General features: G+C 61.0%; 1 protein-coding gene across 17 annotated transcripts in view; it reads left to right on the top strand.

Annotated features, from left to right (window-relative positions):
* MCF2L (MCF.2 cell line derived transforming sequence like) overlaps nucleotides 1–27665 on the top strand; it is a 139567-nt gene that overhangs the window by 42817 nt on the left and 69085 nt on the right. For 3 of the 17 annotated variants that reach the window (XM_087864955.1, XM_045772997.2, XM_087864966.1), the window contains exon 1: nucleotides 633–756. The exons of 4 other annotated variants lie outside the window; for them this stretch is intronic. In XM_087864955.1, coding sequence (XP_087721081.1) covers nucleotides 678–756 — 79 coding nt within the window. In that variant the 5' untranslated portion in view covers nucleotides 633–677. Of the gene's footprint in view, nucleotides 1–632; nucleotides 757–1266; nucleotides 1428–12531; nucleotides 13153–13299; nucleotides 17238–22174; nucleotides 23392–23413; nucleotides 24075–26514; nucleotides 27539–27665 lie in introns of those variants that run through there. 10 more of the 17 variants (XM_045772991.2, XM_087864952.1, XM_045772994.2 and 7 more) reach the window with 7 other exon arrangements.

Here is a 27665-nt window from a genome sequence, read left to right as displayed (position 1 = left end):
CGGCCTCTGCACCTGCCCCAGGGCAGCCGGAGGTAAAGTGGGGGGAGCAGGTTCCGGCGCCACCTTGGCGGCCGCCTCACCCTCTGTTCGCGCCCGGCAGCTCCTCCTTCTAACCGAGGGAAGGCGCAGAGACCGGGTCTGCTAGGACAGGGGGCAGGTTGTGCCTTTGCGCGGGGAGTACACTTGGTACTGTGAGGGCTCCCAGGTGGCCGCGGGGGGTGTGTGCACGCAGGGCTCCCAGGTGGGTGCGGGGGCGCAAAGCCGGGCTCCAGGTGACCTCGGCCGTGCACACGCGGGTTCCCGGGTGAGCGCGGGGGCGCAAAGCCGGGCTCCAGGTGACCTCGGCCGTGCACACGCGGGTTCCCGGGTGAGCGCGGGGGCGCAAAGCCGGGCTCCAGGTGACCTCGGCCGTGCACACGCACGGTTCCCGGGCGAGCGCGGGGGCGCACACGCACGGTTCCCGGGTGGCCGTGGGGACTCGCGGGGCAGGCGCGCCGCTTCCGCTTCCGCCCAGCAGCCCCCCTGCCGCAGGGCGCGCCCCCTTGGCGGGGCTCGGGAACCAATCCCAGGAAGGGAGGCGCGGCCGTGCCCCCTCCCCACTCGCTCGACCCCACCCATCAGGCACCTTCTGCCGCGGAGGGAAGCGAGCTGCGGAGGGTCACTTGTTCGGTCGGAGGATGAGGTTTTGGCTGAGAAATGAAGAGATGGCTCTGGAAGAGATGGTGCAGAGGCTCCATGCGGTTTGCAGGCACACGGGTAGGAGGAGCTGCTGGCCTTGGGTCTGTGTTCTTGAGCCTGACATCATGTGCTGAGTCGTAGGGGACGCGTCTCTTTTCTGGATGACAGCCTTCGTGTTGTTCCCCGCAGTGGCGGCAGGAAGCAGATGCGAGGGGCATCGGGCGGCGGCTGACAGGTCTCCGCGGCCGGTCCGCCCGCGCTCGCTCCGCCTAGGTTAGGTAACGTGCTGCCCAGGGCAGCGCCCGCGGTGCGCGGAGCCCGGCCGAGACCCCCTTCTGCTGCCTGCACGTCAGGGCGTTTGGAGAACGCACCCGTATTTGCGGGTCGAGGGCTTCTAGAGCCCGGAGCAGGGGTGGGGCTGTCGGCAGCTCCTTTTCAGGAGGAAAAACCTGAATTAATCAGGTGCTTCTATTAAATTAAAATCTAAGACAAGCACTTGGGAATGGTGTAGGTAAGAGGGAGGAGCCTAACCGGACCTCCGTTTTGTGTATTAATTAAAAGGTTACTTAAAATGAGCTTTGAGGAGCAATTTGAATGGATTCCTTTAGACCTGAGAGAAGGCTGAGCCGGCCGGGTGTTGCTCTCCGCTTTCCATCGGCCACCTCTGGGTCTCCATGCTGCCCTGGGCGGGAGCAGGGCGTCCGCACTCACTAGTTCCCTTGAAATGAAGAGGAAATAGCCGTGTGAAAGTAAGTTGCCGAGTTTTTGCCTGATGCTGCCGAATGCGGTGTTGCGTGTCATTCCCTCGCGGCCTGGTGCTTCCTGAGAGAGGGGAGTCTGTTGCTTGGCTTAGGGGTGGTACCCTTCCTCCCTCTCTCGTAAGTGGGAGACCCCACTGGGTTTTGAGAGCAAAGCCGGGGTTAAACGTCATTGCGTGTGATGGTCTAACCAAGATTCTTGGACGCATTCCGTGTTTAATGGTGATTTTTGTAATTAAAGCTGCTGGATTTATTGCATATGGGTCAAAAGAAAATAAAGCCATCGTGTGCCATCTGGCCTCTTACTCCCAGAGAGAGCTCCCTTTTCCTGAAACTCGGTTGCCTTTTGCTTCGGTGTGGGGTATGGCCTGTGTCACGGGGTGAAGGGCACGGTGGCTTGCAGACCCGCAGAGCACCCCTGCGTGCCCTGCTCTTCACGCCCCTGCTCAGGCTCTGGAGTCGGAGTGACGGAGCAGGAACAGCTCCAAGAGTGATGTCATTGCCTGGGTTTTAGGGATGGAGGTTTCTTTGCGAGCGAGCGAGCTCGGAAAGACGCATGTGCATTTCGAATTGTGAAAAGGCTGAGAAGAGCAGGAAGGGCCCTGGCTGCTCATGGAATCGTGCTGTGAGCCGAGCGTTCCTGTTGGCCACGGCCTCGCACTGAGTGGCAAGTCCCACACGTGTGTCCTCTGTCACGTCTGGGCTCCCAACAGCTGAGGCTTTCACTAGGTCGCTCTCAAATCCAGGTCAACAGACACCCGCTTGAATACCTAGGACTGTTTAGTGGGGGAAGGACAGCACCCCTGCCTGGGTCCCACTCACACCCTCGGCTCCTTCAGCATGAATTCCTTTTCCGTCCGGCTACGTGCGAGGCCCCTAAGGGCAGGCTTTGTGACGTGGAGCGGGTGTGTATCCCGCGCCACTGACGCAGTGCCGTCCACGGACTGTGGGGCACGCACACCTTCCCTTATGGGGACGGAATCTAGGTCAACGTCAGCCTACTCCCCAGCCCGGGCCAGACCCCTCGCCTGTCCTTAGAGGAGCTCCCGGTCTGTCCAGAACCGCCGTTCCGCAGAGGTCAGAGCGGCGTGGCGCCCCAAGGGTCACCGGCACTTAGCGGCAGACGGCAGGACACAGGTCTGTATGCTGGTGTAGTGCCTCGGGGCTGGGGCCCGACCCCTGAGGACCAGGTCAGAGGGCAGGGCTGGCACTCAGTGACCTTTCCAAGGCTTCGTGCCTGTTTCCCTCTGCGGCTCCACCCCAGCTGACAGGCATTTCTCTTTGTGCGCTGGCCTGGACAGGTGGCTGCCTCGTCCGTCCTTCAGACTGATGTGCTGCTCCCGGGTCCGCGCAGGTCTGCCGGTTGGGGGGGAGCCGCCACGTGGTCGTGGACCTGTGTCTGCTGACCTTGAGAATTTACGGGGGGCGTGCTCTTGAATCTGATCTTTGACCACAAGGCCAGGAGCGGTTTGCAGAGCTCCCCTGCTGTGTGAGGGCTCCCTTCCCAGCAGTTTCGTTACTTTGGTTTTCTCTTTAGATTCACAGTAATTGCGGAAAAAACAAGAAACACTTGAGGGAGAGATGGATCTGTAGTTGGTTTAAACATGGCTGGGGGCGCCTGGGGGGCTCTGTCGGTGAAGCATCTGCCTTCGTCTCAGGTCGTGATCCCGGGGTCCTGGGATCGAGCCCTGCGTCAGGCTCCCTGCTCCGCGGGGAGCCTGCTTCTCCCTCTGCCCCCCTCCCCCTGCTTGTGTGTGCTCTCTCACTATCTGTCAGATAAATAAAATCTTTAAAAATAAATAAATAAATAAACAGGAGCCGGCTGCAGAACAGTGGTCGTCCAGCCAGGGCCTCTGAACCTTCTGGAAGGAATCGTCGCAGATTCCTGGTTCAGGAAGTGTGCGTGGCGGAGCCTGAGACGCTGCAGTTTCCGGGTCTCTGGCGATGCTGGTGGTGCTGGTGCAGGAAGCAAACTCGGGAGCAGCTGCGGGGGGAGGATGTTAAAGTCTGCGGCCAGTTCCTGTGCTCACGGGCCTCGAGCAAGATACTAGCTCTTGTCGTGGGTGGATGAGGACACGTCGGACAGACGGCGGGATGAGGGTGGACGGGCAGGTGGGTGGGGGCCGACCGACAGAGACACGGATGTGGGTGCACACAGACGGTAAACCTACTTGAAAGCTTGCATGGCCCCCAGTTCCTGGCGTGTGTCGGAGTGTGTGCGATGCGGCCGCCCCAGGCCTGCCCTGGAGGAGCCCTCTGTTTGCTGTCCCCTTCTCCCTGGGTCACGTCAGTCCATGCTGGGAATGAGCCTTGCCTTGCCTGTCCTTGTAGCTGCTACCTGGCGAGCAGGTGGCCGTCCTGGCGGGCTTCACACCTGGGCTGTGTCACAAGAATGCTTCTGGAAACCAGAACCACGTGCTGCGGTCACCAAGAATCCTCCCGGTGGAATGCCGAGGGTTTGGTCCCCGATGCTGTCTGATGGCCGTCCGTGTCCCTAGTGACCTTGAGCCAATGTGAATTGTCTGAACAGAGTCAGCCCGTGACACGGCAGAGCAGGACCCACGTCACAGAGAGAAACTGTAGTGTGCACGTCCTCACCCAGCTTCCCTTTATGCAAAGTTGTGTGGAGCTGGTGTCTGCTTTGCTTAATATGTGAAAATAAGTAGTTAAGTCAGAAATGCCAAATTTAGCCTAAGAATTTTTGTGTGGTATTTAGTTTTGGCAAGTGCCTTCTGGGCATAATGTGGCTTTTGTGTTTGCACTATGGGGTCTGGGAGCCCTTGGTGTGTGAGGTTGGAATGGCAAGGAGGCCAGGGGTGCCGGGGCTGGGAGAGTAGGATGCGAGGGCAGAGGGCTTGGGCCCGTGCACTCGTCAGCCCCGGCCGCCGTAACGAACCACAGGTGGGAGGCTTCTTTCCCACCGTCTGGACCCTGGAGGTCTGGGGCCAAGGCACTGGCAGGGCTGGTCTCTCCCGAGGCCTCTCCTGAGGTGTGCAGATGGCCGTCTGCCCGCCGTGTCCTCACACGGTCGTCCCTCTGTGTGGCTGTGTCTGATCTTCTTATAAGGACCTGGTCACGTGGGAGTAGGGCCACACTGGTGACCTCATTTTATCTCAGCCTCTAAAGTCGCCGTCTCCCAATAGAGTCATGTTCTGACGTCCTAAGGTTGGGACGTGGACATGTGGAATGGTGGGGGGTTAGGGGGGGACAGTTCAGCCCCTAACAGCCAGATTGCATATGAGGTTGGGCCACGGCTCCATCCTCAGCTCGACTCCGGGAAATCAGAGCCTCTGAGACACGTAAGCAGAGCTGTGGTTTCTAAAGGCTGGTCCAGCAGCTTGCTGGGAAGGTGGAGTTGCTGTGTGACCAGGAGGCCACCGCCTGGCCTGGGAGAGGGTGGGTGGCAGGCAGTGTGGACGGGGGGTCCTGGGCATGTTCTGAAGGTGGAGCTGACCGAGCTGGACGCGGGGTGAGAAGGAGGCGCACAGGGTGGCCCGCCGGCCCCCACCTGCGCCATCCTGGCCACTTGCGGCTCTGGGGCCATCTGCCCCTCCTGGGAAGGTGGTATGTGGCTGAGACGGGGTTAGCGTGGCAGCGGGCTGGGAGCTAAGGGACCAGAGCCACAAGACGGGGCTCTCAGGGGATCAGAAGTTTCCCAGGACGACCTCAGAGCACTGTGGCCTGACACCCCGGTGCACCTGTCCGAGGAAACAGTCCTCCCGGGGTGACCCAACCTGGGCGCGCAGAACTGCCCAGGACGCTGAATCCGGGGCCTTTCCATGCAGTGGCTGGGGCCTCCCGCCAAACTAACGTCCAGCACGGTCTCTGTCAGCCACGTTCACGCCGCCCGCATGCCCGTGGGCTTCTGCCTCAGTGCTGGAATCTAGTAGGAGCTGCTTACTCGGATCCAGCTTCAAGTGTGCTGAGCCATTTCAGGAAGACCGCCACTCAGGCAGGTGGAATGGGTGTGGAGGGAGAGACGGGACGGTAACGTAGTTCAGATCTGTGATTGGGTGGGTGTGACAATGACCTCGGGGACTGCCGGTAACCGTGAATAAAGCGCGTCCACCGGAAGTGCCTGCGTCTCCGGCAGCGGGGAGTCAGGACTGGGTTGTAGAGATCCGAGAGAGAAACTCGGGGTGAAATCAGTGGTTTATGCTTCTTGGGAATTGTCTGTTGGAGCTGTTGCTGATTCCCCACATCTGACGGGGGTTCTCAGGGTGTGGTCTCCCACCAGGTGTCACCCAGACACTTGTTGGAAATGCAGATGCTCGGGCCCGCCCCGGCTGGGTGGTCTGATGTTGGCTCAGGTGCGGGAGGGCACCACCGCGCAGGGCAGCGGCCAGCGGAAGCAAGGCAGCTCGCTACTTCAGTGGCCTCCGGAGACGAATCAGATGGAAAACAAGGACCTCCGTGTGCCCGTGCCGCCCCACCTGGAGTTCCTGCTTGCCTGTCTGCTAACTCGGGGCCCTCCCTCAGGCACCAGCCCCAGGGCCGCTCCCAGGAGCCTTGCCCACACCCCTGGGCGTGGCGCTGTCCCCCCTGTGCCGCCTGTCTTCCGGCTGCGTTGCCACATCCCTGGCTCACTGATGCCCTGTCTGACCTCTTGTCCTGGGCCTGGCACTTGTCTCCGTACGTGCTGAAGGAGCAACGGGCGACAGCACGTGTCGGCCTGAATTGAGGGCCTGCGGCAAAAGATGAAACCCCTAAGATCGGAGAATTGTGACTACTTCCCTGATTTTTTGGAAAGAAAATGTGCGCTCGAGAAACTATCATTGGCTACGTTGACCTTCGGACGAAGCAGAAATGATGGAGGGCATGGAGAGCACAGAGGGACGCAGTCATCTCCAGCCTCCGCGGACACGCTGCTTTCATAGCCGACCGTGTCTGCGAACGTCAGAGGAACTTCCTACTCTGCCGTCTGCAAGTTGAGAAGGCTTCTCTTTGTGTCCTGCACGGTCCTCGGTGGACAGAGGGGGAGAGAGCGAGATGGGCTGATGAGACTGTTTGGGTCTTTTCCAGTGACCGCTTCCTCCCGCCCCCTCCGCCGGGGGGCAGGACACAGGTCTGTGATCTGTGACTTGCACTCGGCCGTGGGACCTGCTTTGGCAGATCTGGTGCTCAGATGTGCTTGCAGTGAGCGGCCCCTTCCGGCTGCTGCCGATCCCTCGGGAGACGTGCCCGGGGCAGCCGTTGCCCCTCGGCCTCGGTCCAGAATGAGGCAGGTGGAGCAGAGCCCGCCCCCCCTCAGCTGTGTGCAGGGGGTACAACGTGTCCGTGACACTGAATTGGGGGCGGGTTGTCATGCAGCATTAACGTGGCACCTGCTGTGGTCTGAGCAACCCGCCATCCAGTGGGAAAAGACGCAGCCTCAGGGTGACTCCACTGCCTTTTCGTTTTTAAGATACATACTGAAATGTTCTCTTTGACCGTTGTTGGAGAGCAGAGGGCCCCCCAGGAGCACGGCCCTGCCCTCCAGCCTTGCAAGCTCTGACCGTTCGGAGGGGGTGGAGGTGTTCTCTTGGCCTCCGGGTGAATCAATAAGTTGAAATTACAGGAGGCAGATTTCAACCAAAAGGGAATATTTCTCCTAAGGACTCGAAACACAGCTCCCCGTGGGTGTGGCCCTGGGCACGGAGCGGAGCTGGCGAGTGCCTTGGACGGGCAAGCTGGGGACCCACAGCGGGCCCAACAGCGCTCAGATCCAGCGGCTATCAAATCGCTTCCCCTGCTCAGAATATTTTGTAAATGTATCTGAGGTGTCCACGTTCAGTGGACATGGCTGCAAACAGTGAAGTTCAGCTGATGGGTCTTTGGTCGGAGAGGGCGTCTAGAAGACCCTGACTACACACTAAGGTGTGAGGGGACCCGGAAGGCAATCCCAAAAGACGGTTCTAGCGTCTGGAAGAGGACGACCTTGGATTCGCAGGAATCAGTCACATTCATGCTCCTGCATCGGTCCCCTATCATCCTTTGCGTAAGTGAAGCAGACAACGGACGTGACGCTGGCTCCCCGTCAGCGCGTGTGCCTTGGGGGACACCAGATCCGGGCACTCAACACACTTCTGGTCGTCGGGCGTCCGTCTGGGCCCGCCTGTGTCCAACATGTCCAGGTGACTGTCACCGTGCTGCTGCCCTCCCTCCTCCTGGGACCCGTTCCTGGACCTCCCGCCTCCGGACCTCACCCCCCCGTTACCAGGCAGCCCCCGTGTGGCACTCCATGATGTGCTGTTCACACGATTTGCTCACTGCTTCGTGGATCAGCTCTGAACCCCGACTGTGTCAGTGGTTCCCTGAGAATAACGGCCAGTTGCAGACCCCGGGGAGCCCCAGGGTTCTGAGCCTACACAGGCCGCTCCGGGTGGACGCAGGTGCTGCTGCCGTGGATGCGGGCCTCCCGTGGGCACAGGTGGGGGTTCTCGTGTTCGCAGCTGCTCGTCTGGCAGGTGCTCCTGGCGAGAGAACCTTTGGTGTTGTCATCTGCGCCAGCCGAATAAGAGAATTCCATCCAGCATCAGACTTTCAGGGGCCAGTCAACATACAGAACATGACCCGAGAGACCCTCGTGTGGTTCTAATAACAATCGTAGACGTGGCAGTCACAGGTTTCCAGACGCAGCCACTCGTCAGGCAGGCTCTAGTTCCTGAAGAACACGTTTTCGGTGGAGGAGAGCAGCTCTCCCGGTCCTGCGGGCCCCCGGCCTCACAGCTGAACCAGATGAGTGTTCCGAAGCCGCTGCAGAGCGGGAGGCGGCCCTTGGTGAACCTGCCGCGTCTCCCCGCGGCCCGCACGGCGCCGTCGCAGCTGGAGGCCCCTCCTTCCTGCCCGAAGGCGCTTCTGCACCAGCACTGTCGTCTCTGCACCTGCTTCTCGGTGATCCTTGCAGATGGACTCACGCCGTTAGAATAGGATTTCGAACTCCATCTCTGATCACCTGAGAATGTATCTGACCCGTTCATCTTATACGTCCGATTTTGGAAATATCGTCGTCTCTTCCCAAATGTGAACAAGCTCGAGCGGCTGATACACGCACAAAAATTCTGGAATCCGGATTCTAATCAAGTGCTAAAGCGGAAATGCCGTCATGTTCTCATGGTTCTCTTTGGATGAAGTGTGCATGGGCTTCTCTGCCCTGCAGACGCCCCGGGCAGCCAGCCTGTGCTCGGGGAGGCGGAGGTCACTGACGGGAACTGCGGGGCCCAGCTGTCGTCGTCTGCGCCGTGGGTCCGTGAGGACAGGGGCTGTGCAGGGCTGACGTGAAGAGCGGGCACTCAGGGCTGCCTGCAGGCGGGAAGCTCTCGGCAGGGCTGCTCGTGGTCACGTGAGCACCTGCTCGACCAGCGGCCGGCTCGCAGCCGCGCATCAGGGGTGCTGCTCTATTACTCCGTTAGCGACCCCGTCATCACGCGTCGGGGGTGCTCTGGGCGAGGGGAAGAAAGGGGAGCGTCTGAGCGGGCGGACGTGGGCTCCCCAGGGCGGTGCTGGTTTGGGGACACACCGGGTCTGGGCCTTGGCACCCCGCTCTTTGTGGAGGGGCCTCCCAGGGGCAGCGCCTTCCCTCCCCCAGCGGAAATTTATTCCAGCTTCAGTCCCCAAAGGTACACAGACACCGAGAGGGTCAACCCTGGCAGGAGGCTTTCTAGAAAATTTATTGTAAATTTGAAAACAGAATAGAGCCGATCGTTCTTTCTGGATTTTAGAGACTAAGTGGCTTTTGTGTAACTAAGTTGGACTTTGAGCGAATGTTCTGGCCTGTTGTCATTCAATTTTTAGTCGCGTCCAAGTGAGTCCAGTCCCCGAAGTGTGAAAAACAATTTTTTGTCTTTGCAGAAGGAAGGACTAGTGTTAAATCCCATCGGTGATATTTTTAGCAAGATTTTAGGTGAACCAATGGTGAACCGATGCCCCGAGGACGACTTCGCCTTTGTAATGCCACTTAATCTTGAAAGGCAGTTTTTAAGCATTTTGATGTCTAACTCGTTAGGAAGGGAGAACACGTCAGTTGATGTTTAAACGGTAACAAAATATAGGAAGCTGTTGAACAGAAGATACTAGGTCTCCATGGTTTACCAGTCGTATAGTTTTGTGCTCCCACCAACCCTCAAAGGGCTAAAACTTGTCCTGTTTTCCGCTGTGTGGGCGGATCCCTCGTTCATGCATTCACCGGCCGTGCGTAGGGAGCGTCTGCTCTGTTCTGGCCGTGCCAGGAAGACACGGCACGTCCACCCTAGCAGAACAAGACTCTGAGGTCCTCCCCGATCCGGAAGCTTCTCTGTGGACAATCTCCAGACACAGACCCCCGCGTAACCTGACAAACGTCAGAACTTCACACGGAAAGTACAGGCCCCCGTCTCACGCGCCACGCGGCATTCCCAGAGCGGGGAAAACGTTTATTTAAAATTACCGCAAACACCACTTACCGCCCTGTCCCCTGTTGGGTGTTAGTTGGTTTCTAAATTCGTATAACTTGGCCACAGTCTCTAGATTTTGTCATGATTGGTCAGCGGCGATGTATCCTTTACTTTAAAAAGTTAAGCGTGTCATTCAAAAAGCTCCTTTTCGAGAGTGAGCAGCTCCGCACGCTGCCCGGCGACGTGGTCCCTCCCGGGCTGCAGCGGCCTCGGCGGGTCAGAGCTGTAGCGTGTTTCACGGGTTATCTTGATTGCCCAGCTCCCAGAGCTTCCTGTCTTTGTCAGTGGAAGGGACACAAAGCCCCCATTAAACAGGGAACAATTAGTGTTGACCAGCAGCAGGGCTCTGCTGGGAATCGTCGTCCGGTGGGGCTGCCAGCAGCGGCCGGAGCAGTGCCGGCCGGTGGGGCTGGGACCCGGCGCTGAGAGGAGGAGGGCTTGCTGGGTGTGGGTGCCTGTGGACCTCAGTGCTGGCCCGACTGCGGGGAGAGCGTCTGCGGCAGGGAGAAGGAACCGTCTGTGCGCCAGGCCGGGGTGCCAGGCGCTAGGTCGAGGGGAAAACCCGGGAAGGACCCAGGCAGTGAGGAGAAGGCAGAGCGGGAAGAGGGAGCGTGCTCGGTGGCCCTGGCTCCCGGGCGCAGCCGGGCTGCCCCTGTGTGGGCTGGCCTGGTGGAAATCCACAGACCCAGGTGGGTGTATGTGGGCTGTTTTCTCTACTCTCTGTCTTAAAAAGAAAAAGAGAGAAGAGCCTGTTGTACCTGAGTCCTGAAGGCTGGCTGCAGCCTCACGCAGCCGTGAGCCAGGCGTCCGCCTCCATGGGCTGAGTTTCCATGCACCCAGTGTCTCATTTAAGATCTGCACTAGATAGCTCCCTGCTCCCTGGATGTGATTAATTTAAAACTCTTCACTGCCAAAAACCATGCCAGTTATTGATAGGAATTTCTTGACAGTAGCTGGAGGTCATGTTGAGTAAAATAGACTCTCGGGGTTCCCAGAGGGTCAGTCCAGTTTTAAAGCGACCTGCCGATGCCTGCAGCCTCCCCCGGCTGCGCTCAGCACACCTGGGTGGCAGGGGCCTGGGACCGAGAACTTGGGTGCTTTGCGTTTTGGAACCGGGGAGCTTAAGGGGGGAAATGCCCACCGAAGCCTGGGAAGATCTGTGGTTTCAAGATATTTCCCAAACCCTAGGCTGTGAACATACAAGACAGAGAGACCACGAGATTGTGAGCAGGTCTGTGTCTCAGAACTGATTTTTGGAAAAGGTTTTCATTGCCAACATCTTTAAGACATATTTGGAGAAGGAGGAGACCCTGGGTCAGCCGCACCCACGTGCTGAAGGCTGAGCCATGGGCTGTCTGCGTGCGTGCACACGTGCGTGTCTGACTTTATAGCCGCTGGGTGAGTGGGCTGACGCTGCTGTTCTCATGCTCTTCTATGCACACCTTCACGCTTGTGGGGAGAGGACAGACACGGGGAGAAATTTGGTGCCAGCCTCAGAACAACCCAAGACGGGCAGCTCATCGCAGTTACGCATTGCTAGTGGGGGCAGCTCCCGTGGACACAGAGCAGCCATGTTTCCACACGTCCTTCCTGAGGCGCCGTGGGCTGCACGGAGCTGAGGGCCCGGTCCCTGGTCACAGGAAGAGGGCTCGCGTCCTGGACGCGCCACATCAAACGTGCATCTGTTTCCTCCTGCATGCGCGCTGGGATGGCCTCTGCTAGGAAGCCAGCGTGAAGGGGCCGAGATGGACGGCAGTGAGGCCGGATCACGGTTTTCCCTTGCTTCTGGGGGAAGGCCCCCAGCTTGGTTCCTCCTTGCTGCTTCTCACGGGTGCGGCATTGGGGCCAGCTTCGCCAGCTGTGTTCCCGGGGACTTGGAGGCCGGCGCGGGGCAGGTGACCGCCCAGACGGGCATGCCGGTGGAGTGGAGGTGAGGGGTGCCAGCACCTGCCTCGTGCTCTCGGCACCTTTCCTGCTCAGAGGTGTGAGTCTGCTCCTGACCAAGGGGAGGCGAACGTGAACACCGGGGCTGCTGCCCCGTCCGGGCCGAGACGGACACAGTCCCCTTGGCCCCACAGTCTCCAGTTCCAGCCTGTGAACGCTCATGGGAGGAGGGTGGGCGCCAAGGGACCAAAATGAAACAAACACGTTATCTTGCGGTGAACCAGCGATGCCTGCTCTAGCCGCGTTGGCCGATAAAGGGGTGCCCATGGTGCGTGGGGCCGAGCGTGGCCTTTCAGACAGACCCGAGCGCTGACCCTCTGTCAGTTTCTATCCTGCAACCTTGAGCGTACAATACTCAGGCCCTCGGAGCCCCTGTTGTGTGGCACTGAATGAGCTGCCCGGCAGGGGAGGGGTGAGGATCGGAGACGTTCCCGCTGCGACCCCCACGCAGCAGGACGCTCTGGGACGGTCCAGGCAGTGCTGGGTGCTCGCCACCTCAGACACGGTGTGGGCACCAGGGTCTGGAGCCGTCGGGCCAGGGGCGCGTTGGGCATCGCTGGGAAGTGTCACTCACCAAGCAAAGCAGTGTTATCATTTCCTTTCTCCCAAGCGGGACACAGGCAGGGGTCACCGATGGAGGAATTTACCAGTTTATTTCAAGAAGGCCTGGGGCTGCTTCCCCTCCCTTCCTCCCGCCTTGTAGTTGTTTGTTTGAACTTGAGACTTCCTGAGCTCGGAAGGTGTTTTTGGCTCGGGCACAGTTGGAGCAGGTCCCTGACACTGGGAGCCCCGGCCGCACAAGCCCCCTTCCGAGGAAGGAAACGCCCAAGACCTGCAAATAGATCGCTCTGCGGCCTGCGTCCTGCCTGGCAGGGGATAGGCAGGGAGCCGGCGGCAGCCTCTGTGGACGGGCCCTTGCCGTCAGGTGCTTCTGGGCTCCCGGGTGGACTGTCCGAGCCCACAGTCATTGCAGCTCGAGGCCTGGAGGTGGAGGCCAGGGACTCTGTGAGCTGGTTGGACGCTCTGTTGTTCTTCCTCAGGACTTGGTAAACCCAAGGTCACTGGAGGTCGTGTGCCCAGCTCAGCGTGCAGCGCCGGGCGGGGCGCCCTCCCCCACACCGCCGGCACCCGCCTGTTTTCGACTGTCCCCGGTGGAGGCCTGCAGGACGGTGGGAACCGTGCAGCTCTGGCTCCGGGGCCACATTCGACCCTTGCAAGAGCCTGTTGGCCGTGCACGTCCCTGGAGGAAGACAACAGGATGGCCGCGAGGGGAGCACCTCGGGGGGTTCTCAGGGGCCTCCAGCGTCGGCTCCGGCTGCGGCCCCGGCAGTGCTGGGGGGCCTCGAGGCACCCACAGCCAGGTGAGGCGGGACGCGGTGGCGCTGTCTGGGCGTGGGACCGGGGGCCGGGGGGTCCATTCAGCGGGTGGGCAGACGTGGGCAGACGCGCAGGAGGGGTCTCGCACATGGTGCCCTTGCTGCCTGGGGGTGTCCTGGGGGTTGGGGGCCTGCCACAGGGCCTCTGGCATCCTGCCCCAGCGTCTGGCCCTGGTGGCCTCCCGGCCTCCCTCCTCGCTGCCGGACATGGGCAACGGTGCCCTGCCAGGAGCACGGGCTCTGGGGAGCGCATGCCCCTCTGAAGGAGTGGGAATTCTCATGGGGCTCGATGTCGTGTCTTCACGGATTGACCTCCTACGGAGCCGGGTGCCCTAGCAGCTCGAACTGGAGGCGAGAGCCTGACCCTGATTTTTGTCCTTTCTCCCGGGAGAACCCCTCCCTCCTTCAGGGGCCTGGACACCGGAGGTTTGCTGTTGACCTTGGGGCAGCAGCAGGCTCTGTGACCTCGGCACCCTTCGCACAGATGCCCTTGATGTCTGTAAGGTGAGAGACATCAGAAGTAACAGCATCGCCCAGCATCTCCCCCCGTTAGGCAGGTGGAGCGTGGCGCTGGCCACGTAGCGTCCCCAGAGGGTGGGCGAAGTGAGTGCGTAAGCTGCGGGGCTGAGCGTGTGGCCTGGTGGGGCTGACGGCCCCTGGCGGGGGTGGACTCAGCCGTGGGCAGAAGGCCTCCCTCTGCTCCCTCTGGGGCGAGGATGGAGCCCACGGCCTGAGAGCCTGACAGTTCCTGGGTCTTGGCGGTCGTCCCGTGCTCACCTGCATCCGTGCACGTGTTCAGGTTAAAATAACGGCCTCAACCCTCTCGTGGATTCCGCCAACTCTGTGGAGTGAGTGGGGCTGTCACCATGGGCCATATGGACCCCTGCCCCACACTCGCCGGGGGCGTGGACGCTGCATCTGAGCCCCTCCTGGCCTGCCCCCCACCCCTAGCCCACTGTCTGGAGGTCAGCGGACACACGTGGGGGTTCCCTAACTCGTCTGACCAGACCTGCGCTGGCCTTGGGGGATCTGTGCTCTGTCTCCGGGAGGGTGGCCCGGAGGACCCCCGACTCTGGAGGACGGGATTATTGTCCTGACACCCGGAGGCCGCATGGGGAAGGGTGACTTCGGGCCTGAGCCTGTCCCACACGTCAGTCCTGTGGCCTGGACAGTGGATTTAGAGTCCCAGTGGTGTCCTCTCAGAGGGAAGGGGGGCTGCCGACCTGACAGGCTTCTCCTTTACTCCTTAGTGCTCATTCGAAGCCTTTGAGGCTGCGTGTGCTGGTATTTAAGACCAATGTGGGTGACGGGCAGCTAAGTGCTAAGTGCCTCGTGAGGCCCTGGGTCAGCGAGCCTCCATGCGGCCCTCTCAGCCTCCCTCACCGTCCTGCCCCCCGGCCTCCTTCCTCTCTTGCTCCCCGCCTCCCTCATCAACCCGCCCCCCCGGCCTCCCTCACGGTCCTGCCCTCTGGCCTTCCTCACTGTCCAGCCTGGCCTCCCTGGCATCTCCCGGCTAAGTCTCCTTGAGCTGCCGGTGTGGCCACCACACCCCTGGGTCCCTGCTGGGTAACTTCTTGCTCCCAGAGAAGCAGTCCTGCCTTGGCTTTCCTTCCTGCCCGCAAGTTTGTCCCAGTTCCTTCTTCAAAACCCATCTGTGTGCGAGCATCTGGGTTGGGCTGGCCTCTGCGTCCCTGTGGACAGACCTCACCAGGCAGCCCAGCGACATTCCGTGGTTCGAGCCCCGAAAGAAGCATCATCAGGCCGGGAGATTGACCACCGGCCAGACTTCTGGTACAGTGGAGTACGTGGGGACAGCGCGTCATTGTGAGGTCACAGCTTTCGCTGATCCCCAGAAACAGATGTGCTGTTGATCGAGTGGTGGTTGGGGTAGCCTCTGGGATGTCACCTCCATGCTGTCCCACGGGGAGCTGCCACGCTGCAGACACGGAATGCTACCTACGGTGGCGCCTGAGCACTTGCGGAGGGGCGTCCTGTCTGCACTCTGCACTGGGACACTTCCGGCTGAGTGTCAACAAGCAGAGAACACAGATTGTTTTACTTAGAAGTGAAAAATTCTCTATGGAAACATGCTTCAGGTTGGCATGGAGAATTTAAACAGAGCCAGAATTACTTAAAAGCAGCAAATAAATACATTTGATGCACCTGGGTGAATCGATCACAGCAAGTGATCACAAAATTTCCCTTTGAGCTTCCTGCTAGCTGATGCGAAAAGGGGAAAAATGACCACAAGGTCATATGCAAAAACAAAAAATTGTTCTGGAAGGAGTTCTAGAGGAAACCAGTAGGTCAGCCGTTCACACGGGAAACACTGGAGCACTCAGAGGTGACGTCTTCGCCATGTTTCCTCTCTTTTAGAAAATCAGTGCACCTCAAAGGTTGAAAACGTAACAGTAAATTGCGATGAGGCCCTTTCTGGACTAGGCCAGACAGCTGTGTGTCCCTCCCTGCTGTTCCCGGAGGGCTTTGTGCTGGAGTCTGGGCTGTGACTTAGACCGTCTCTCTCAGTGAGACGGGCCGCTGGCCACACCTCATGGGACCATGTGACCAGCGGCCAGGTCACAGGTGAGCGTGGGAGGCGAGGCCACAGCCGCAGGCGAGGGAGCTCTCAGGGACCGTGAGTGTGGGGCTAAGTGCGGTGACACTTGGCCACTGGATCCATTGGGTCTCGCCCATAGCGGCTCTCAGAAAAGCCAGATTTGCAAACCTGGCTTTCCGCTTCTCGGGAACTTCAGGAAGCAGAGCGTGGTTTTGTCTCGGATTTTCCAGAACACTCAGGCGAGGTCTGCTAAGACCTGCAGGAGCGAGGAGAGTGACCTGCTTTATCTGAAGTGTGTTTATTTAAGGAAGTCTTGTGCTGAGAGTCTTGCTTACGGGCTCACACGTGTTGGTAAGGAGAGGTTCCGTGCTCTAGAGAAATCTGCTGATTATCGTTGTTTTCATCATTTTATATATGGGGCAACTTGGTTGAAGTCACTGCTTTTGACCTACCTGCCCCCGGCCTGCTTGGGGAGGGCTTGGCTTAGGCCTGGGGATGGGTCCGGGGCTGAGGCATCTGGGTCTTTGCGGGGTCTTGGTCCCAGGCACCCACTGTCTAGGGCTTGGACTGCAACACGTAGCAGGGAGCCTCACTGGGCACCTGCTGACTGGGGTGTTGGACTTGGCCCACTAGCTGGGCCCCTGGGCAGGGACTGGGGCGCCCTTCCCCCGTTCCTGTGGAGGCCAGACCCTGTGGTGGGCGGGGCAGGGCAGGCAGTGATGGTGGCACAAGGCGGCTCAAGCCTTGGCTGGACTCCGAGAGAGAGCGTGTCCAGGTGGGGCTCACGCGTTGCATCGCAGACTCGTTAGAGACCCACAGACCGAGCAAGCTGGACGGTGTGGGAGGGGCCTTGGGACAGGTGCCTGTGTTTTGGCTCTGCTTACCTTCCTCGGCAAATACGGTCTCCGCCTCTGTTTGTTCCCAAACATAGTCACTTGTGTCTGGAGCTTCAGACCTTATCAGATGGAAGCAGGTGGGGACGAGGGGTTACCTTGGACATGTCGGATTCGAGGCTTCCAGCACGCACGCCTCTCTCTGCAGGCGGCATGGACCTGCCTGCATCTGACCATCCCGTCGCTGTCACAGCAGCGTGGGGAGTCGCACCAGCAGACGTGTCCCTTCCCCCTGAATGAAGGCCGAGGCGGGTCCGGACGCTCCTTTCTGCTCTGGCGCTCAGAGCTGGCCAGGCGGCCGGGCCTCGTGTACACACGCGGGGTGGGGTCAGCAGATGTCGGCGGCAGGAGGGTAATCACCTTCCAGGGCTTTGTCTCCGCTCCGGGTGAAACGGAAGTAAAAATTCAGCTGGTCCCTCACGCAGATTTAGGGAGCAAAGTTCAGTGGGAGAGGCTCGCGGGCAAGCACAGAGGGCGGCAGGACCGGGCGCAGGGGAGAGCGTCTCCCTGGTGCTGCCGGGCCATGGGGGACAGATGCGCGGCCCGAATCTCCGTGGCGGAGATGAAAAGCTACTATGTCTATTCCGAGTGGTGCTCCTGGCTGCTGTCTGTCGCGGAGGGTGAGTCCCCGGGTCCCAGAACCTGCCGTCCGTGGGTGGGTCACAGGGCTCCCGCGGTGCCAGCCGTGCCTCCTGCAGCGTGTTCTTACGCATCTGCCCTGCAGAAGGGAGGACGTCCTCGTGAGTCACCTGTGATCAGTACCCCTCGGAGCAGGGAGCAGCCCAGGGAATGGGTGTGGGGGCAGATGAGCCTTCATCCTAAGTCATCATTTGGTGACTCCGAGTCCCGCCATTGGCTGCCTAAAGCCAGGGACGTTCCTGAGGCTAGCGAGGGTCCGCTCCCAGGCTGGCCCAAACTGGACAGCAGGGAGCTCGGCCAGCACCGAGCCCATCGGAGCTGAGCCGACCTCGCTCGTGCTCCACGTGCAAAGGTCTACACGTAACGTGCAGACAGAACAGAAGCTGCCGGCTATTTGGTATCGATGATCCCCTGACAGAGGGACACACAGGTGCCTGAGCGGGTGGTCGGTGGCACTGTAGGTCAAGCATGGTTTGGTGACACAAAGGTGCTTCTGTGGTCAGCTTTCTGGGGAGCCACAGAGCCCAGCGAATCCCCTGGGGCCCCTGGCCATGCACGGGGGCTGAGCAGGTCTCCCGTCTGCAGACAGACTTTTCCGTTCACCCCCGAGGTTCACAAACCCTGCCGCGGTGTGGTGAGGGATGCTGCGTCTTTCCTGGCCGACTGCCGTCCCGTCTGTGGCGAGAGACGTCTTAGGTCTCTGTGACCAGGCTGGGGAGTCACAGCCCCATGAGGACAGGTCCTTCATTGGGCCTGGGGGCTGTGTTCTCCTTGCGGATGGAGAGCTTTGCAAGGGTTAAAGTTGTGCCTCGGTGTCTCATCTGAACCCACAGACATGGAGGGCAGGGTCGTAGTTGTCAGAAACATTGCTCGTCTGGGGGGCCGTCAGGAGTGTGGGCGCTGGCGGGCAATGTGAGCAGGCCCTTGGGTTTGCCTCGGGGCCCACAGTTGGCCCCATTGCTGTTGTTTCTGTGACGTGACGGTGGTGGTGGGCACTAAGCTGGGGGCACAGAAAGGTGATGGACCTGGCAGGGTCTCCCCGAGGGCCCCCACGAGGGCCAGCATGGCTCAACTCAGAGAGGGGCTTGGCCTCCGAGTGGAGTGGGGGCAGAAGCCTGGACTCCAGGGGTCCATTTGTGCAATAATCACGCGCTTCTCCCTGCAAGGAAACTGAGGCTCACTCAGGGTGGGCGCGTCCGTGGGGGGTTAAGGGCCGAAGTCAGTGAGTGGGCCAAGCCCAGAGTGGACAAGACAGCCTTCAGCACAGCGGGCAGAGGTGTCCCTTGCTTCGCACCTGGTGTCCAGAGCAGCCCTGCACGGCCCCGGCCACACCCCCCAGGGATGGAGGGCCCCCGCGAATGGGAGCCGCCCGCTCGTGGCCAGGGTCTCCATTTGTGTTGTGCCAAGAAAGTAAGTCACAGAACCGTGTGGGCCTTCCATGTGAGTCGGCTCAGGACCTGTGGATATGGCGCTCGTAGCCCCAGACTGTCCCGCGCGGCAGGACCGTCCCCGGAGCTGCCTGGCCTGCGGTGTGATGGGCAGGTGCCCAGGGTCTGGACATCGTGGGCCTGCGCTCTTCCCCAGACGAGGGCGACGGCATGGGGCTGTCCCCGGAGGGGTGCTGGTGGCCAGGGCGGCGTTCTGGGTGCTCCAGGTCCAGGTGGGCAGGAGTCTCTGGGGGCAGCATGTCCCCGCCACCCCTGCCACACTTTCTGGAAGCTCCTCTATCCAAACAGTTGGCACCCTTCCATGCCGCAGGGTGGATGCTGCGGCCCCCCAGGGCCTCCTAGCTCACCTGCAGCAGAATTTTGGTTTATTCTCAGTCCTTTTCCTCTTTCATTTTCCTCTCAGTGTCCACATTCTGCTCCTGCCACCTCTGTGCTGTGGCTCCTGAGACTGAGAGCGGCAGCCTCGCGGCTGGGAGGCCACGCGGGTACCTTTCTTCCCACGTGGCTCAGAGCTCTCTCCTGGAAATGGGAGTGAAGTCAGGGTGGCGGGACAGGGGTCGCCCTCCTGGAGCCCCGGGACCAGGCGGCCCCACATGCTGACCCGGGAGCAGGGCCCCAGGAGGTGGCCCAGGGCGGCTGCGCAGCATGTGGGAGCCCACGCCTGACCGGACAGCCACCCAAAGGTGCTGTCAGGTGGGAGTGCTGTGAGAGCCGGACCTTTCCAGGGACGCGGGCGCTCTGAGGACAGAGACGCGCGAGTGTGTTAGAAAGTGTGGCATCCGTCGAGCTGGGACAAGATTCCCCAGTGAGCCTTGTCACCATCGTCATGATGCTGCGGGGCGGGGGGGGTCGTGCCCCAACATCCGCGGAGCCACAGTCACGGAGGCGCTGGGGCTCTGGGTGTGGCTGCTTCTGCCGGGACACAGGGCACTCTCAACCCTGCTGCTTCCGCGTTTTCCCTAATATGGCGGGCAGAGAGGTCAAGTTAGCGCCTCCAACAGGCGTGCGTGAGCCCTCCTGCGTGGCTGTGCGTGCCCGTGGGCATGGTGGCACACGGACGGACCGCTAGCCCCAGGGACCCCGCGGAGGACTTTCTGCATCAGTGTCTGGGGCCTTTTGTGCGAGGTGCAAGGACTCAGTTCGGTGATGTTTTCCTGTGGTGCGGCCGTCAGCCCCGTGGTTGGGATCTGTAGTCAGCCTCGCCGTCCCGGCAACAGCGTGAGTGACGGAGCTCCTCTTTGTCACCGTCCTGTGCTGGAAGACCCAGAGGGTTTAGGAACCACGTCGGCAACGCAAGTGTAAATCTCGTCGTGGAATCATCGCCCTAAATCCTGCGGCATCTGTAGGCCGGAGGCAGGGAGATGGCTTTTCCACATCTCTAGAGAAGGCAGGTTTTTCAGACACAGAGAGTAAAGAGCGTGCTGAGAAGAAGCAGCAGACGCTCGTCCTGCATGTGGCTCCGGGCTGGTCGAGGTGGAAGGCATCAATGCGGCCCGTTTGCCGTTCGAAATGCCCGTGAGGAATTTACTCGTGTGAAGAAATCTTTAGTTTCCAAGATCGCTTGAAAGAGGTGCTCAGAGTACTCTCCGGGACTTCTCTGTAGGAGCAAGTTTTCAGAAAAACAAACGGGTTTCTGTATTAAGCTAAGAACAAACAAATTCGTAAGACATTCCGGGGCCTGAGAAGGGCTGCTCTGCATCTCTCGGCAGCGGACACAGAGCGTCTGCTGTGGGCCGGGCCCAGGCTTGGTGCTGCAGGGAAAGGGGCCATCATCAGCCTGCCCGGGGTACTGAGAAGTCCGTGGACGAGATTCCTAAACTGAAACGGGACTCCTGGAAACCTGCTGCTTGCCCTGGGAGAAGCGGCCCCTGGCAGCCACATGACAGTCCACGAGGTCTGCACCCGGGCCCGTGGCACCTGCCGGCTGCTCACACCTGGCGGCCATGGGGACGGGAGCCGAGGTGTGCCTGCTCCAGGAGGCACGGTCTGAGCTAAACCCGACAGCGGGCCGGGCGTCGGCGCAGGACTCAGTGAGCACCCGAGGGAAAGCTGGCTGGCGGCCGTCCTCTTCGGCACCTTGTGCTCCACGTGGGGCTGACCTAATTCCCCGGTCTTAGGGCATTTTCCTGAATGGCATGGACACCTTTCAAGCCCATTTTCCAGGTGCATTTCCCATTCTGTGCAGGAAGAAAGGGAGGGTTTTTTTTAAGCACAACTTCATTAATATGTTGGGATGTGACCAGAAGTTGTTAAACATTCCAGAAATCTATCAGACAGTTGTGTACGGACTGGATGAAAAAGGCGTCGTAAACGGACAGCTTAAAATGCAGTTGACATTTGCCTTTCAGCTGCATGGGCGCTGCGGGGGCCGCGGGAGCGGGGGGCAGCAGGTGGCCGTTGGGGGCACCCGCGCGCCCGCCGAGGTGCCCGCCCGAGGGGTCCAGCTTGTCTTGGTCCCAGCCACGAGCCCCCTTGGCAGTGCTTGGCCAACGTTTGGGGTTTCAGGCCGTGAGCACGGTTGGTTGGGTTTCATGTTGTACACTCTTTGGTAATCTCGGCATATTTAAAACAAGGAAAGTATTACTTTTATTACTAGAAACCCGTGTGCCCCTGACAATAAGCCGAGCTGTTGCCGCAAGGCCTGTCCGTCCCTCTGATAATGTCCAGTCGTCGCTTCTTGAGGGCAGATTTTGGGGAATGTGCAGGACCTGTGACAGGAGCCAGCCGAACGGGGTGTAAGATAGCTTCTCAGCCGGGTCTTCTTCATGGAACTGGCATGGAACGTTCTGGTGTGCGTTTCTGGGGGGGCACATGGCACTTTACTTAACTTCAGCCCCCCCTCAGCCACTCTGTTAATCAGTCTCTTTTTATCGTTTCGACACAACATCAAAACAGCAAAAGCTCGCTTACGCTCTGGTGTTAAGAGCACGACTTTGACGTTGTCTTTGAGCTCTGAGCAAGACAGAAGGAGATGCTGAGTCCCCAGCTGGTGCGCGTCTCCCGTCTGCGGGTCTGCCGAGCGCTTAGGGCGGCACAGATTCTAAAACGCTCACCACCCGGCCTTGCTTCGTCGGCACCAGCACATGCCGAGCGTCATGCTCGAGCTCAGGGCATCGGGTAAAGGAGCACGCGTGTTATATGAACACGGGAGCAGCGAGGTGCGGACGGGGTTCCGGGTGGCCCTGACAGGGGTCAGAGAGGCAGATGAGGATTTGGTCCAGGATCTCGACTTCTCACTGGAGACACGGGAGCTTCAGGCAGAGATGTGCGTGTGGAAGCAGGTGGCATCCGGACAGACTGGGTCGGGAGCTGGGGACAGTGCAGGCCATGGGCCACGGGCTCTGAGCCACAGGGCTCTGAGCCACAGCGGTAGCCACGGAGGGGCGGGTGCCGTGGGAGAGACAGCTGGGAGAAGGGACGGAGTGTGGGTGTATTTGGGGGACTGGGGGGCAGTGGTGCGGTGGAAGGAGAGGGACATCAGAGCAGGAGGTTGGGTGAGGGAGCCCTATTTTAGGACCGGAAGTGTCCGTGAGAGCTGGAACGTAGGTCTGAAGGTGGCGGGTCAGCCTCGCTGGTGACATCACAAATACCGGGAACGGAGGGCGGGTAAGGCAGCGGGGAACACGGGAGCCGCAGCCTGTGGACAAGTCTCGTCTGTAAAACGGAACCGCCACATAAACCGCCTCACTTACAGAGGAAAAGCAGGTGTGGCGTGGCCGGGTCCTGAAGCCCTGCGTTGCCACCGGGGAAACGAGCCCCACGGATCGGTCTGCCTTGCTTCCCACGACTGCACGCGGCTCTACCATGATCTCGAAGTAGAAGCTTCGTTCAAAAGCCATGAGAGACCCTTCGGAAGATGCCGCGCCGTGGCCAGCTTCCGTCTGTCCGGCCCTGCCGCGGGAACCGCCGCGGGCCCCTCCCCGGCCGCCTCTCCACCCGACTGCGGCTGTTCCGTGCCTCACGCGAGACAGGGCACCGCGGGCGATTTCTGGGGTAAAACAAGGATCGTCTGGTGGTTCACCACCCGGAGAAGCTTCTGCTGGCGGTTCTGGTTGTGACCGCTTCTCAGGTTCCCTCTGTCCTTCCCGGGGTCACAGTCCCTTCATGGCCACACGTGGCCGGCCTGTGGAAGCTATGTGCGCAGCGGCCCTCCTGCAGGTCTGCAGGGCGTCCACGCTCGGGCTGGCGCGCTGGCGGGGACATGCCTGCCAGGAGACGTCCCACCGGAGCTGGGTGGTGGCGAGGTCCCAGGGAGCCCCCGGGGGAGTCTGGTGTGGTCCCGGGGCCGCAGCCGGGGGCAGCTCAGCTTCCCAGGAATGACGAGCCGGCCTGGTGAAAGCAGCACGGGGACAAGGAAGTCTGGAGTCCCGATTAGGGTGGTCTTTAAGGGGCTGAATCGGGTCTATGAAGATAGAGTTCATGGTTGGTCAGCAGAGCGCAACACGCAGAGAAAACAGAACTATGACCTGGGGGCTGGGGAGGTGAGGACAAAACAGGAGTCCTGACACAGACAAGAATGGACGGCAGGATTCCAGAGCCTGGAGGGGTCGCTCGGAAGTGCGGGAGGCTCTGTAGCCCCTGGCAGCCAGGCCCCCAGGGACGCGCTCTGAGCGCTGCCCACCACCTCCCCTCCCCTGCAGGGAAGAAGCTCATGGGTGCACCTGGACACCGCAGATCTGACGTGAAGGTTTGTGCCTCAGCGGGAGTGTGGATGGCACTGGGGGACGCGCCTGAGGCTGGAGCCTCCTTACTGTGGTTCAAGCCTTCTGTTCGCTCTGGGGAGCTGTTCTCCTCGTCCCACTGCTTGGGGACGTGGGTGAGGCCCTGTCCCGTGGCCAGACCCCTGCCTGAGGGTCATCTCAGGATGAAGGCAGGCCTGAGAATGGCATTGTGGGTTCTCTGGGGTACTCTGAAGGCCTCCTCACCCCACAGACAGCCTGCGCCATCTGAGACCAGCTGGCACGGGCTCAGTGTGCCTGGGTGGTGTCTGGAGGCTGCTGGCTGGGTTCCCATCCCCAGTGGGCCCCCACCTCGCCATGCACTGAGGCAAAGGGGCTCAGTCGTTCCGTCCATAAGATGGGCACCATGGCACATTTCTTGGAGAACCGTGGGGCCCCCTGCAGTTTGCCCAAGGTCAGTGTCAGGGACGCCCCGCCCTCCTCACCTCTCCTCCTCATGCCGCATTGCGTCCTCTGATGCAAGAGGTCCCCGTCCGTTGGTCTGCACCCCACCCCCTGCCGCCAGGGCTCCAAAGTGTCTACAGGAGCCTCTGACGACGGGGAGGCAAAGGGTAGGGTTCCCACAGAGCAGCCGGCACCAGCATGCGACCCTCAGCCTCAGTCCATGCCGGTATACGGCGCTGCTTGTTGGGTGAGTGCTGGGAACAGTGGGGAGGGAACCACTGGCTCAGGGGCCACCGGCACCCCGGTCCCTCTCACTGTCCGTGGCGGAGACCAGCCACCTGTGTGGTCTAAGACTCTGCCCACGAAGACCTAACTCGTTCCCTCGTTCCCTCGAGGTCACCGCAAGGCTGCGGCCAGCTGCCAGCCGCTCCCCTGGGCTGGGAGGCCGTCCCTGCACTGGTGACCCCAGGAGGGAGAGCTGGAGGTGTCGGGGGAGGGATCTGCCTCTAGCTGCCGTCTGTGCCCCGGGGGACTGCAGGGAAGGAGGGTGGGGCCCAGGGAGGCCAAAGCCCCAACTGTGTGCACTGCCCGCCCACCCTGGGGTCACGTGGGACAGTGGGTCACGGCCGAGGACACTCCCAGTGCTGCCGTTGGAACTGCCTTGTGTGTCCAGATGAGCCGTGAGCCCGTGGGACCCCGCAGGAGCCCACGGAGCCCCTGGGACACCATTGTCCTGCCCTTCCCATGAGACGGGACTCATTTTGGGAACAGCTTTGAGTGCACGGTATCCCTCCTGAGGGGTCCCCCTGAGGCCGCATCCATCCTTCCATCTGCTCTCCGTGGCCGTGGACCTCTTCCTCAGATGCATATCTGAGGGCCTGTGGGCACAGGCCCCTTGGCGCCCGCTCCGAGGCTCCACTGTGCGCCAACACCCAGCTGCGGCCACCCGCCGTTTCCTGGCTGGTGCGGGCGAGGCCCTGCCTGCCTGTCGCCGGCTCCTCCCTCTCCCGCCACCCCCACGAAACTCCCGCTCAGACCTCCAGACATGCTGTGGCTTCCGTGGGCCACTGGAGTCACCCCGTCCCGAACCTCTCCAATGAGGAAACTGACATGCAGCTCGGTGTTTGGGTTCGGAATCCAGAATTCTCATCGGGAGCCTCGGTGGGTCCTGAGACCCAGGCCACCGTGGTCCAGCCCTGAAAAACATGGGTCACCTCTCTGCACCTTGCTCAGTCCGCACACAAAATGCCACTTGGGCCCTCCTGACAGTGGGGGGCCACTGCTGCCGTTCCGGGCCGGGAAGAGCCCTGAGCCGCTGTCTGGGTCCTGGACACCTGCCGCCCGCTCCCCAGGGTGAGGCCCACTCGCTCCTGGACCCACGGGCGTCCCATGGAGGGAATCAGCCTCACCCTGCTGGCGTCCACGCCTGCGGTGGCGTTTTAATTAACCGAAGGCTCCAGCTGTGTTTGCTCTCTGCCGTATGTGCCCAGCCCCAGCGCCCACCTGGATTCGTTAGGGGTGTGACGTGAAGTTGTTGATCCAGGAGGAGAACGGGGCTCCTGCCAGGTCACGCCAGGTCGCAGCTCGTGCCCTCTGGAGGGGAGCGATGGGTCCCAGGCCCTGCCTGGAGGAGGAAGCAGCTCATCGTGGGGTGACGGTTCCTGCAGCATATGTGTTTTTCTAATCAGGCACACAGAGCCTTTCTGTTTAGTTCATGGAGACCGGGCAGGGGGTCCCTGGGGGCGTGTCTGCTCAGTAGGGGGGGGCAGCCAGGTCACCAGGTTCTCACTGGCCTCCTCCCCCGGGCCCTGACAAACGTACAGAGAAAGTACGAAGCTGATGTGAAAGAGGAAGGGGAGCTGAGAGCAGGTCAGGGTGGTGGGGTCGGGGTGCCCGCTGTCTGACGAGGAGGCTGGGTCTGTGCTGACAGGGCTCCCCAAGCTGCTGGGCTGCTGGGCCGGTTTGGAATCAGATGGGAAGGAAGCCTGAGGGGAAGAGGGAGGAACGCCCTGACCCGGGGCGGCACCATCTGAGGAGAAGCAGCGGCGGCGGCGGAAGGATCCGGAGGAGGGCTGTGGTGCAGGGGAGGGGTGGGAGGGTGGGAGGGAGGCTGCAGGAGGAACACAGGGGCCCGAGGACCCAGCAGCCACTGTGTCCAGCTTCACCTGCTGCCCGCAGAGCAGACACCTGCCTGCCCAGGTTGCCGTGATGAGACAAGGCGAGTGGTGCTGGGAGGGGCCGTGCCTGGTGCCCCAGTGTAGGAAGCAGGCCTCCCACCGCGTCTTCTGGCAGAAACTGGCTGGAGTGGGCTCTGGCTCTGCCTTCTGCGTCCCTGTCATCAGGGCCTGGGCCCTATATTCAAGTCATGCAAGTATTTTTGTAGGGTTAAGGGACATAGGTCTGCCCATGAGATTGCACCGTGCCTGGCTCAGCTTTTCTTGTAGCCCAGGGTGAGAACGGATTAGTGCCAAGCCCCCGTATCAGTCAGGTGCAGCAGCCGGGATGGGCTGCAAGGAGTCCTTGGGGCTGGGGGTGCTCGGGGCTGGGGTTATTTGTGGCTGGGGGTGCCCGGGGCTGCAAGGTGCCCGGGGCTATGGAGTCCTTAGGGCTGGGGGTGCTCGGGGCTGGGGGTGCCCGGGGCAGCGGGTGCTCGGGGCTGCGGGGTCCTTGGGGCTAGGGGTGAAGAATTTGACCAATACCGCTGCATTTCCTCCCTTAAGTCAGCAAGCCCTGTTTGGTGAAGTACAGGGCCTGTCACTTCAGGCCGAGGCAGCCTCTGCGGGTCGTTGTACCCTTGGCCCCGGAGAGACCGGGCCTCCCAGTCACCAGGCTTCTCCCCGGGGAAGATAGACGGAGGCCCCAAAACCCCTCTCAGGGAAAACATCTTCACAGCCAGGAATGCTGGCAATGGGATACAGTCACGCAAACTGCCCCACAAGGCCGGAGTCCACGGGGCAGCCACCGTAGCGCTTAACTCACACTCACCCCACCCTGTGAGCCCTGACCCTCCTCGATTCTCCGCGATCTCTGCCTCCTACCCATCCCCTACCGGGGCAGACTGTGGGGCAGAGCTACTGAAGGTGTCTTCCTTGTTAGCGAAAAAGGTTTGACTATCCAAAGCGACCCAGCGAACAATGTTTCCATCTTAGGGGAACACCTTCTTGGCCCCACAGCGGGCTCTGTGCGCGGAGCTCTGGCCCCAGTGGCTTCACCGCCCGTCACACGAAGCTGAACACAATACGGCCCTGGGACAGTGTTCCGGAGAAAAGTAACTTGGATCAGCTGATCAGGGTGGACGTCCGGGAACCCCAGAGCGGTGCGCCCACCCGCCAGCCCTGTGTCGAATGCGTCCCCAGCCCTGACTCCGGGCTCTAAGCTCAGCTGTCCCCACAGTATGGAGTGCCGTCCCCAGGCCATCGTCTGAGGCTCTGCAGGGCTCCGGTGGCTGACCAGTTCCCAGAGCTGGCCTCTGACCCTGGAGACTTGGCCGGAAAGGCCCGCGTGTCCTTCAGGCCCCACAGCCCTGCCTTGGAGCCCAGGCTCCCCACACGTTTGCACCCCAGAGAACACAGCTCCAGGAACAGGGGGAAGCCAGACACAGAGCCTCAGGTCCTCGGACGCCTGGACGGCTCGTGTATGAGAAGAAAGCCCTGGCGGGCACCAAGGAAAGAGCACAGTAGCAGTGGACACAGCAGTGGAGGGCCAGGCACGGTGAGCACGTGGGGCAGTGACCCTGGCATGGGGCACACCTGCTCCTAGGAGCCGGAACTGCACCCCCAGGGCCTCCAGAGCGGCCCCCGGGCCTGGACAACGCGCTACAGAGAAAATGCCCATGTAC

This window comes from Ursus americanus, chromosome 10 (genome assembly GCF_024610735.1).
Source record: "Ursus americanus isolate L20-20 chromosome 10, mUrsAme1.1.p, whole genome shotgun sequence".
NCBI lineage: Eukaryota > Metazoa > Chordata > Mammalia > Carnivora > Ursidae > Ursus > Ursus americanus.
This window is presented reverse-complemented; position numbering and strand designations above follow the sequence as displayed.